The sequence below is a fragment of the Maniola jurtina genome, chromosome 26 (assembly GCF_905333055.1).
Source record: "Maniola jurtina chromosome 26, ilManJurt1.1, whole genome shotgun sequence".
Taxonomy (NCBI): Eukaryota; Metazoa; Arthropoda; class Insecta; order Lepidoptera; family Nymphalidae; genus Maniola; species Maniola jurtina.
This window is the reverse complement of record NC_060054.1, coordinates 2,671,208-2,683,670: the sequence shown is the minus strand read 5'-3', so window position 1 is coordinate 2,683,670 and position 12,463 is coordinate 2,671,208. Positions and strand designations below refer to the sequence as shown.

Here is a 12,463-nt window from a genome sequence, read left to right as displayed (position 1 = left end):
TTTGTATCCCGGAAAATCAAGAGCTCAGGAATGCGGTAGTGCTGTGACCTAATTATAATTATTGTCGATAAATTTCAACAATGTTTCAAGTTTATCATTTTAAACTATTATCGGGACTTCGTCTGTGTTGGTGTTAGCTGGCGGGCGTGCTCTGCCTTTTTGGAGTGTTTTTTTTTTTGTTAAAACTGACTGGAAAGCGCTCTAAGGGGGTGCCGTGCGTGTGTCGGCGAGCGCCGGCACAGACGGGAACCATATTTGTATAATTTAACTAACTTGTTACTGTACGGGAGCTGTGTCTGTGTGTTCGACCGTAGCAATAGGGAAACCCTTCGAGCGGTGCTGTGCTCGGTAGCGCCAGCTGGGCCGACGGTTGTGGGTTGAATCTTCTATATAGTGCAATTCGGTAAACGCTCTGTCAATGCGATTGAAAGTTGCGTGTTCTACTTGAGTTTCCAATTAAGCTACCCGTGCTGCTATTTAGGCCGTGGGTCGTGAGTAATCAGGCTTGGGTTCCTGCGTTGTTGATTGATTGAATTTAGAAGCGACATCTTCTTGTGAATGTGGCAACCGCTACATCACTCCCCTCTGAGGCGACGTCGTGGTGTGAAGTATCGAGGAGAGGTGGCGTTGTTGTGCATCCAAGGGGAATGGCGCCTGGCTTAGCCATCCAGAGAAGTGGCGTTGTATGCTGACATCTGCTGGTGAAGTGCAGACCCATTGTGTCTATCTCATTTTTTCAGACCTCAGACAGGCGGACGGACACACAGACAGACGGACACACACACAGATAGACACACAAAGACAGACAGACACACACAGACAGACAGACAGACACACACACACACACACACACACACACTTTCGCATTTATAATATTAAGTATGGATAAGTACTAGAGGATCCCCGCGGCTTCGCCCGCGTGGATTTCAGTTTTTTTTTAAAATCCCGTAGGAACTCTTTGATTTTCCGGGATAAAAATTAGCCTAAGTCCTTCCCCGGGATGTATACCAAGTCTGAGCCAAACATTAAAATCGGTCATCGGTTGGGCCGTGAAAACGTAGCAGACAGACAGACAGGCACAATATTAGTATGGATCATCAATACTATCATATGTCTTCGTTTTTGCTAGGGTTCTGGTCACACCCTGTATACTTATATAGTGCGCTATAAGTTGAGATGGCAGCCGGGGTAGCCGCTGCGGGTGACGTACGGGTATGCGGGACGTCCCCCCCTCATACCGCGATTGCCATCTCAACCTGTCGCGTAATATAGACCTAGACATCTATTTTTCAACCGGAAAAATCCTATAAAAACAACTTTTTAAACAGTAAGCATTTATTTCCTTAACAATTTACAATAATAGGTAAGATAGGTAGAAAGATAAGTAGATAGTTAGGTAGCTAGATAGATAGGCATATTAGATATAAATGTAAAATATTCGATAGAATGGATTAAATAGATAGAGATTTAATTCGTTAAAGCCTAGATGTATTGGTTTGGTATCGCTTTCCTACCAAAAGAGCACCAGCAAGAAACTCGGCTATCATCAATATAAATAAGCACGGTATGGTTGCGCTCCCGATCGGCCCGTAATCTCACCGGGGGCCATGCCTGAAAATCAGCGCTGCAGTCCACAGACTGCAGCAACAAGCTGAGGCAGCGCCCCGTTCAGCCGAGATAGATTAAGCCTAGTTCTAAGAAGTGGGTGCCTGGGTCTTGGGGAGCCAGGGAGCATGGACATTGATCGGCTCCTTAGTTCCCCAGGGACTATGCCGCCCTACCTGTTTGTCTGTGTTTGTTTTGGCTGAATAAAAGGATTTATTATTATTATTACTATGTACTAACTATACTTACTAGGAAAATACATAAAACAAAATTATATAAATGTAAATGAAGTTCTTCATTTATATAGCAGCATAATTCTTGGCATAATTTGAATTTGCCGCGCACACGTCACAAGTGTCAACTGTCAAGAGTTGTGCCAGTGTTGAAAATGAACGTTATTTTTTCCGAATGTTTTTTAATGTCAGGCAATTTGGATATTGGAATCTGATTGTAATGTGAAGTAACAGCTTTGATTGTTGTTTCTCTTTTCAGAGCAACACAAGTTCTTTTATTTCACACAATAAACACATTATAAAACATCAATCTCGGTAGGAACGGCATTCCGAACCAGTGGTAAATTATTTGACGATTCAAAAGCACTTGTAAAAGTTTATTTGAATAAAAATCTATTCTATTCTATTCTATTCTAATCAAAGCTGTTACTTCACATTACAATAATTTGAAATGACTCGGTAAGAATGGTAAATAAACTAGCATATATTTTATTTATCTTGGATTCGTAAAAGTTAATTTTTAGAGTTCCGTACTTCGAAAGGAAAAAAGGAACCCTAATAGGATCACTTGGTTGTGTCTGTTAGGCCAAGGAGAATCAAAACTTATAGGGTACTTCGCGTTGACCTAGCAAGTAGGAAAGGAAAACATCCTAAAACCGTGAATTTGTGTTATCAAAACTCCTTCGTTTGCGAGTCCAATGCGACGGGTCGGCCCGCGAAATTCAAATTTAATTTGGTTTTTCGCAATTTGTAAACTAATACGACAAAGTAGGCTTATGGCACTTCAATTGCGCCATTGGCAGTATCATTCTCAGGTTTATACAAAAATCTTTACTTGAAAGGGTCCAGTTTAAGAAATTAGCTCTAGTATCGACTGTATCTCACAAATTAGTCGATACTAGAGCTAATTTCTTAAACTGGACCCTTTCAAGTAAAGATTTTTATATAAACCTGTGACGATAATACTGTCATTGACGCAATTGAAATGCCATAAGCATATTTGAATTTCGCGGGCAGATCCGTTGCATGTCCCTTAACCTATCTTTTACTATAGGTTTTACAGCTCTGGGTTCTTGTTTTGCGTTCTTAGGTTCTAGTACTATAGTTAAATCACTTGAGTTCATGTCTTTGCCGAATGATAACGGCTGAAACCTACCACCAGCGGCGGGATGATTCCCCAATTTAGTGTTTATCACTAAATGAAAGCAACCAACCTCATTTGACATTCATTTTCAACCCCCGACCCAAAGAGGGGTGTTATAAGTTTGACGTGTGTATCTGTGTATCGATCTGTGGCACCGTAGCTCCTAAACTAATGAACCGATTTTAATTAAGTTTTTTTTTGTTTGAAACTTGGTTTGATCGAGAGTGTCGTGCTATAATCGAAGAAAATCGGTTATCAGCTCTTTTCTAGTTAGTTACTGTAACCTTCGCTTGTCGGGGGTGTTATAAATTTTTAATTTACACTTGTTAATCCATTGAAGGTTTGCTACGAAATATTATTTTTGTAACGCTCAGTGATGCAGCTATGTAGAACCAAATGTCAAATGAGTTTTAGGGCTATATTTTAGTGATTATCACTGAGTTAGCAATCACCCTGCAAATTTTGTTTATTACAAGCTTATGTAAGTACTCCTTTACTGACTCAATCTTGACTTATTACATAACTAGTAAACGGACAAAATAAAACAAAAATAAATAATCGCTCTCACAATATTTAATAATAATACTCCAACAACAAAAACAATTAAAAAGAAATAAGTATGTTGTACAATAATCGACATCAAAAAAATATTTACAATGGGTTTCATTCATTAATAAACAATATTTTTCGCTTAAATTCTAAAGTTACATGAGCGAGCGGGGAAAATACATGGTTAATTTTTTTTAACAGGGCTCTCTCCGTCACTTACTCCATACAGTCGTAGCCCCAATTTCATTTGAATATTAACCCATTATAGCCTGAATTATTTTAAGGTCTCAGAATTGAGTTTTTCATTGATATGTTGTTATTATGGACCCTATTAGTCAGATCTAATCATCAGAATTTTGGTGCAAGTCTTACTTCTGGAAATAACCATGGATGCTGCATGGCACCGCTAGGCTCCTACCGTGTCTTTTCAAATGTCTCATAAATTTCTTATAACTGATTGTTACCAAAATGTTCTACCACAATTTGATAAGAATTATTAAGGTATTAACTCTTGTATAGTTCAAGGTCCAAAATTGATTAAAAGATCCAATATATAACATGAACATTTACATATATTTCCATAAAATTACATATTATTTGTAGGAAGCTTGTAGGTTGCAGGGTGCACAGAGCCCCACGATGCATTTATTGCACTGTAATCTAGTCTGACTGACAATACTGTTACCCACACTTGCGACATGACTCGCTGGGTACCAATAAATGATTTTTGCTGTCATAACATATGCTGTCAGACCTGATTGCCAGTATTTTTTAGATGTTTTTGCTTGGTGTTTGAAGCTGATAGACGGCCACCACGTCGTGGCGTATTTTTTAACTGAAATAGGTATGAATAGATGTAGAGCCTAGCACCACTTCACATCTAGCATTGAGTTGCCGACCAGTGGGATTAATTATGAAACTACCCTCATTTTTGTCAGATGGGATTATAGGGTCTGGAGCTTCAATTTATAGCAATTGAGGCTTGAGTTCATGGTCTTCTTCTAGTATAGCAAGTGCCTCATGTAATGTACAATCTCCAATGAAACAAAAAAGCCATTACCAAAGAAAAGACATAAATTAGATTTTTAGTATACATAATAAAAAGACAACATAATGACCTAGTGGTGCCGTACGGCATCCATATCTTTTAACATGCTATAATCCAAACAATAAAACAAAATACGACAGTTTTATGATATGAACAAGTTAATGCAAGGTTTGGCATCAAGTGTAAATGCATAAAAGTATTACATTACTCAAAATAAAAAAATTATGATACCCTTACTGGAATGTTGCATCCATTATTGGCAGCAATTTCACATCACTGATTTACAGGTGCTCGTGCAGGTCACAAAAAGCTTATGGGACAAAACAAAGTAAATGGAGTAATGGCTATGTCCCTCTAGCATGGCATTGACAACAAACCACTTGACTTCATCTCTTATTACAAGGACAGGGCCCGACAATTTAAACATACGAAATTGGGTGCCATATGGCACCGCTAGGCTATAATGGGTTAAGCAACCAAAGTCCATGAAATTTTGCAGACATATTCTAGAAACTAATATCTGTGCCTGTGGTGTTTTAGATTTTTCTAAAAATATGTAGTTTTAAAACTACAGGGGCTCAATGGTTTGTATGTAAATTTGTATTTTTAAGACCGCGTAACTATGAAACCGAATATTTTAACGGAAATCTGGAAAACCACAGGCATAAATATTAGTTCCCGGAATGTTTCACTTTTAAAATTTATTTACGGCCCTGGATGCAAGTCCTTAAAGTTCTTACAACTTTTAAAATATGGGGCCATAGAGCACGACTTTAACAATGCTATCTCTACATGTTTTTTTATTGTTTGTTCTCAATATTAAAATCAAAAAATTATTTCTTAGCACGTTGGTAAAATTTAAGTATTATTTACAATTTTATAGTACCCAATATTAAAAATGAGTAAATATTAAAAAAAAAAAGATTCGATTGAAATGGGTTTTTTATCCAATCTACAGCTAGACAAGGCTGTTTTGGCAGTTGAGTGCGAATAAAATAAATTGAACAAATAGTCCTAAAAACCCCCGCTCACATAAACTATTTTAGTGAAGGACACTTAAAATAGAAATTTACCATTCATAACAATATAGTTCAGTGTTTTTTTTTTCGTTATTTGAAATATTGGAATGGAAATATCGGATTGGCACTAACATGGAGGGCACTCATTTTCTTTATACGATTATATTTTTTTAAACTACGCCATTATAATATTTTTGAAGCTCGGAACAATTATTTTGAAATCGTTTTTTTTTCGAAATCAACGCGTCACACTGCTGTGAAACAGCTGGCGACTAAATTATTTAGGTTTCTGTACGTCATGTTTCTTTTTTCGTTATCTATGATGTTCTTTGAAGTGGACATACTGCAAGCACGCTGGAAGAGGTGTGCCATACGAAATGACGGATAATTCTGGGCCGATTCGAAACTGAGCGCACCCACCGGGAATCAAAATTAACAGTGTCAAATGGTTTTCATGTTGACAGATGTCTCATCACTAACATTTAGTTCCGTGTACGCTCAATGACTACTGCTGCTACCAGCGCCAAAATGGTTCAAAAACAGGTCGGCAATCGCAGGTCCAACGTGTTTAGTAGAGGTCAGTGATAACTGATAACGCTTTATTTATAGCGCTAGTATGAGGTTTTACATCACACCAAAGTTGGTAGAATTGGAGCGTCAAAACATAATAACGTCAGAGAAAAATGCCCCTAAAGTACATTGTTTTAAAGTCAAAAATTGGATTTGGTCTGTGGTGGCGTTTGCTGGCGCGCGTGTTGTGCCTTTTTGGAGTGTTTTTTTGTTAAAAGTGGCCTGTTTTTGTGTTCTGCTGGTGTTTATTGGTGGTGGAACTGACTGGGAAGCGCTCTAAAGGGGCGCCGCGTGTATGTCGGCGGGCGCCGGCACAGACGAAGTCCATACTTATAGTACATATAGTTTCCCTAACTTGTAAATAACTACAAACTTGACAATGGCTATGATTAGCTTGATAAAGCCAGACGAGAGAAAAAAAAGTCAAAAATTCAATACCACCGATGACCGAAGTTTCCGCTAAAAGCGCTGGCTGTATAGATGAACTTGAGCTTTAAAACAGGGCAATTAAGATCCATTTTACTTGAACACTAATGTGTTTCAACTCTCAAATTCTTTCATTAATGTGATGTAAAATCTTACTAAGCTATTGATGGTAAATACCGATACAATTTTTAATATACACTTAAGGCTAACATTTGTAAGATATAGCTTTTCTGCTCTCTAACTATCATGTGACTTTTAAATATAAGGCCATTTTAATGCACCCTCTACAATCTCGTCGAAAAAACTCCACACTCTTTCTATTTCAAAAAAGGAATGAATCTCTGGCAGTAGATATTTTTGACTTTTCCTGCTAAACTTTAGTCTTACTCTTAGGCCAAAATTAAAAAAAAAAAATCCGAGAAACTTCGGCGAGAGTGTAGACGAGTTAAATATCTGAATTATCAGGAAGCATACTACCGTAATTATTATAAGTCTACAATACATTAACTTTTTTTGTAATCTGCCTTATGGTGTTATCACATTACATTACGCAACACACCAAACTTCATGATTCTAGGTCAACAGGAAGCACCCTATAGGTACTTGACGGACGGACGGACAGACAGACTGACAGACAACAAAGTGATCCTATAAAAAACTCCGGCATATTACCAAGGTTGTAGATATTTCAAATATTTCAATATTTCAACTAAGCGTATAGCTTGTACTAGGAGTATATACTAATTTTGTATCAGATAGAGTTTCCACTTGACTTTATTTATTTAATTACTAGCTGATACCCGCGACTTCGTTCGCGTGGATGTAGGTTTTTTAAAATTCCCGTGGGAACTCTTTGATTTTCCGGGATAAAAAGTAGCCTATGTGCTAATCCAGGGTATAATCTATCTCCTTTCTAAATTTCAGCCCAATCCGTCCAGTAGTTTTTGCGTGAAGGAGTAACAAACATACACACACACACATACAAACTATCTCCTTTATAATATTAGTGTGATCTATCTTTCTGACGTAAGTTTGACGTAAGATCATTGAGCTACTAAGATTTCCTTGCGTTCGGTGTGTGCTGTAATGTGCGATCACCATAAGTCAGTGACACTAAATCACAAATCACACTTATTTAAATCTACCATTCTTATGACAGGCACATAGTCGGTTTTTTTTCTTCTATATAAAAATCTAAACTTTACGTTTACATGAAGTTTTTTTTTTATCAGACATCTATGCCTTTTATTGTCTCATTGTGTTAAAATAAAGTTGCGCAGTTAAATGTTATAGGCATTTTGTATTTTATTTAAAACACGTGACAGTGTACCGAAAAAAAAAAATTCTGTGCTGAACTTTTACGTTTTTTTTTTTATTCCGATACAAGTTAGTCCTTGACTGCAATCTCACTTGATGATAAGTGACGATGTAGTCAAAGACTGAAGCGGGCTAACTTGGAAGGAGTATAACAGTTTCATTATTCCCATAACCCCTGATCCCCAGTTTTGCCAGTAGGGTCGTAACTTGTCACGGCGGAAGCCTCCCCAGAGACCAAACCAGAGACAATTTAGAAAATATAGATTCCCAAATTGTACCTGCCGGGAATCGAACCCAGGATATCCCTCTTATAAGACCATAGCGCTCAACAGGGAGGGAGATGGTCGAAAAGGACGGAGGGGGAGAAAATATAAAAGGATAAACCGACTGACATATCAACATCGTTTCAATGATATTAGAAACTTAGATTGTGCATGTGATCCCCACTAAGAAAGGATGTAATGCGAGGGGGTGGGAAAAGGTTCAGTTTTGATTACTTTTATTTTTTAACCCAACTGAAATTAACTCCAGCAGCTGTTATTTCTTATAACAATAATAACAATAGTAAATATTTAAACTAAAGTTGCAATAAAAAGCGAAAAATTATAAAAAAATATATATAATGTAAATATCAATGAATAGGAAACAAAGCGTTGAAATAAAAAAAAGTTGATTTCTACATTACTTAACACATTTAAAACATCAAAACTGATTATAAAGTATTTTAGCTTAGTTTTCGGGACACTGTCTCTTGTACTATGTATACCATAGAGTTTATATAAAACTAAAAAACTAAACAAGCGTCTCTTATCTATGGATAGTACCTTATATAAATATCTTTTAAAACCGACTTCAAAAAAAGGAGGTTCACTTACTCCTGTATGTATGACGTATGTATATATACATAGTATTTTTTAATAAATTGCTCGATCAGTTTGTTGTTGTCAACAAATAATACATTTGAAGTCAGTTTTGTTTTTGTAAAAATTATTTATATAATAATTTAAGCAGTTTTAACATTACTTTTTATACAAATATATTGAGCTATAATAAAGTTTATGCTAGCTTATAGTTTGGTGCATAAGTTACGCAAAATTCAATATGGCCAGCCCGATTATTTCCAAAATTCAGAATTTATTATCATATTTTATTATTTGAAGCTGACGTGTTAATATTCCGGAAATAATATACAATATTGCAGCAGTAATATTCAATATTATTAAAATAAACATTTAAGAATTTTCATTTATATAACATCATATATGTGATTATTACTCAACAAATAATTATACATTATAAGCATGAAGGGAATGTTACTGAAATAAATATTGTATTTTTTTTAAAGCAGGTTACATTCGATATTTCTAGTTTGAATATCACACAGGTATTTTGATTCTGGCCATAATATTCAAATATTTAAGCAGAAATACTAGCCATATTTTTTTAATGTTACTGGAGAAATATTCGGTAAAATTAACTGGTTAATATTGCGACGGTAATATAATATTTAATATTACCACGGTAATACTGGGTAATACCGAGCTGGCCAGGCGACAATTTATTCCGCATTAATGGAAATGGTTTTACCTTTGGGATCATCAAATCTGTCCATGGTGCGGATGTCCATCATCATCATAATGCCGTAGAAGGTGATGGCGAGGAGTATGAAGGTCACAAATAGGCCAGACCAGATGGGAACGGTGAAGAATCCAACACAGTTGATCGAGTCTCCGTAGAAGAGGGTTTCGTTGCCGTTTTCTTTGAAGTACGGTTGGACCTGGAACAGCAATTTTGTAAAATCATTAAAAAGAAAACTGTAGGAGGTTTATAGTTTTTGACTTACACCACTAAGGTTTGATTCAGAGATTTTAAAGCCTGACTAGAAAAATAAATTACATCACCATATTGCGGGAAACCCACAGAACTAATTCATACAAGACCATATTCTTAGTGACCATCACACTTCACACTAATATTATAAAGGCGAAAGTTTGTGTGTGTGTGTGTGTGTGTGTGTGTATGTTTGTTACTCCTTAACGCAAAAATTACTTGACGGATTTGACTGAAATTTGGAGTGGAGATAGATAATATCCTGGATTAGCACATATGCTAGTTTTTATCCCGGAAAATTAAAGAGTTCCCACGGTATTTCGAAAAACCTAGATCCACGCGGGCGAAGTCGCGGGCATTGGCTAGTAAACCATATGCTAGTGACTCCGCCAGAGCAAGTTTTTTTTTTACATTTCTGGTCAGGCTTTACTTAATTTTTATTTTATTTTACACAGTTACACACGTCAAACACCCCTCACCCCCCCTCCAGGGGGTATAACACCCCTCTTTTTGGGTCGGAGGTTAAAAGTGAAGATAAACTTCATACCTTCAAGTCCTGGAATGTCACCACTATGGTCTGGTTGAAGCGGTAGCTGAAGGTTACGTTCTGTCCACAGCGGTAAGCGAAGCCGACGGGTGCATACACCTCAGTCATCTCTGGCATCAGGTTGACTTCATTGTCTACCTTTTTGTACGTCACTGAGCCTGGAAATTGGTAAAGTTACAGGATTAATATTAAAAAAAAACCATTGGTAGAGAAATAAAATTACTGAACTGAAAGAAAAAATAAACTGTTAAAGTAACAAGCATTTGAAGTAATTAAATATCACTTACTTAAATAGTGTCACAGTAAGAAAACCTATAAAAGTATGATTTAAATCATTAAAGTTACAAAACAGGTAACACATACAGCATACGGCAATGTTTAAGTGTGGATAAAAACCGAGAACAGCATGACAAGGAAATAAAATAATGCTGTATGAAAAAATACTTACTAAAAAACCAATAACCACCCTTCTGCAAGAAGTTGAGTGTAAGACTGCTATCACCGGACGTCATAGTCGTTGACATCTCTGTTCCATTTATCTCTGTTCTGGCATGATCGATTGCGGTTACATTAGTTACTGTACCGTCCACTGCTACGACTACTCTGTTAACGTACATCTTGAGGCCATCTAAGGTTATATTCTGTAAATCTGTGCTTTCAGCCTGACGACGGACTCTCCTGTATGACTCAGAGACAGTCCAAGATGGATTCCGGGCAGTATATATAGCGACAACATTCTCATACTCTGCCTGGAGTTTACCGAACATTTCTTCCATGAAATCGTTGTGACGGCGAAGCAAATCTGCTCTAGATTCTCCTTCCATCGCGTCCTTTAGTTCAATAAACAATATTTTCACACTTTGAGGCTTAAATTCCGCAGATAAGCCATTTTCTGTAAGTTTAACGCGATCTACTTTCTCCGAGTCAGCCAACTCGTTCAATGTAGACAAAGCCTTTTCTACACCTGGTAAATATACAGCTTTACCGATGTTAGAATGTAAGTAAGGGAACGATGAAGCCCCATCCGAGTTTTTAAGCGAAAAGTCTTCGACTGACAGAGTTTCGTCAAGGAAAATTACAGTGAACGGGTCACTCTTTAATTCCTTCTGCAGAATAGCCTTAAAATCTTCATCTGTTACGCTGGAGAGAGGGTTAGACTTGATCGAAGTCACCAAATCGCCCCATAGGAAAACTGGCACCTTACCGTAAGTAGACGCGATACAAATCACTAAAAACGGTAACACTAAACGGCAAAAAGCCATCTTGTAGACTAATACTAGTGGACGTTACAGTTTACTATTTAATTTTAAATTAAAATAAACTAAATTTTCCCAAAATTGTCATAAAAAGACGAAAAATGGGCGATGACAATCAAACATCGGTCATGTGAAAAAGAAAATATCGATTGTCTATGGTGATCATATGATTAATTTTACAGGCTAAAAAATCCATTTTGACACTTGTCTATGATTTTAAGTGTAGCCATAAGGAAGAGTGATAAATTCCCTAAAAAAATTGTTTTGAAGTCATAAGAGTTGCGACTTTAATATTCGTTTAATTTATGTGAGAACGAATCTTTTCTCAATTTTTGTAAACCAAATTATTTTATAGAGAGGCTAGTAGCGACGGTTGATGTTCTATGTTATATTGTTTAATTATGCTCGCTCAACATAAAAAAGTTATTTATAAAAAGCATTTAAAAAAAATTGAACAAAGGAAATAAACAAGAAATTTTTGTTTTCTACATTTGTATCCAAAAATGAACCCAATTTTTAAAATAAAAATTAGCCCATTTTATTGGATATACTCCAAAAGAGAGCAACATTGTTTATTTACTTTTTACGTTCTTTCCAGCTCGGGATACTAACCTTAGGCTAGATCCACATACGCAACTTTTGTTACACAATGTTGTTGACTCTAGACAACTTTTTTAAAATAGTTATATGGATTAATTACATTATGATAATGATAAAAATAATATTGAACTAAATAAAATTCAATTTCCTATAGTTATTAAATTGAAACCGTATTCCAACACTTTTCTGAGCTCATTGCTTAGAGCATAGGCTTATTATAATTCAACGAGCCCTATCCAATCTAAAGAGGTTTTAGGAAAATAAAAACTTAAACCTTTTAGACAACTCTTTCAAAGGAAAGAAGATTCCGATTTCTATT

The 12,463-nt window shown here is 36.3% G+C and overlaps 1 protein-coding gene across 1 annotated transcript; it reads right to left on the bottom strand.

Moving 5' to 3' along the window:
- Nucleotides 1-7,811: 7,811 nt before the first annotated feature.
- Nucleotides 7,812-11,696, bottom strand: LOC123878752 (V-type proton ATPase subunit S1). Its single transcript, XM_045926054.1, has 3 exons — nucleotides 10,737-11,696; nucleotides 10,289-10,446; nucleotides 7,812-9,688 (listed from the first exon to the last, which is right to left on the bottom strand). Exons 1-3 carry the CDS (start codon nucleotides 11,548-11,550, stop codon nucleotides 9,470-9,472), a joined length of 1,191 nt encoding a protein of 396 aa, XP_045782010.1. The 5' UTR covers nucleotides 11,551-11,696; the 3' UTR covers nucleotides 7,812-9,469.
- Nucleotides 11,697-12,463: the final 767 nt, after the last annotated feature.

Coding starts and splice junctions, on each gene's coding strand:
- LOC123878752 (XM_045926054.1), bottom strand. CDS start 11,550: ATGGCTTTTTGCCGTTTAGTGTTACCGTTTTTAGTGATTTGTATCGCG. Junction 10,447..10,736: donor GGGTGGTTATTGGTTTTTTA/GTAAGTATTTTT, acceptor ACCAATTTCCAG/GCTCAGTGACGTACAAAAAG. Junction 9,689..10,288: donor TGACATTCCAGGACTTGAAG/GTATGAAGTTTA, acceptor TTGCTGTTCCAG/GTCCAACCGTACTTCAAAGA.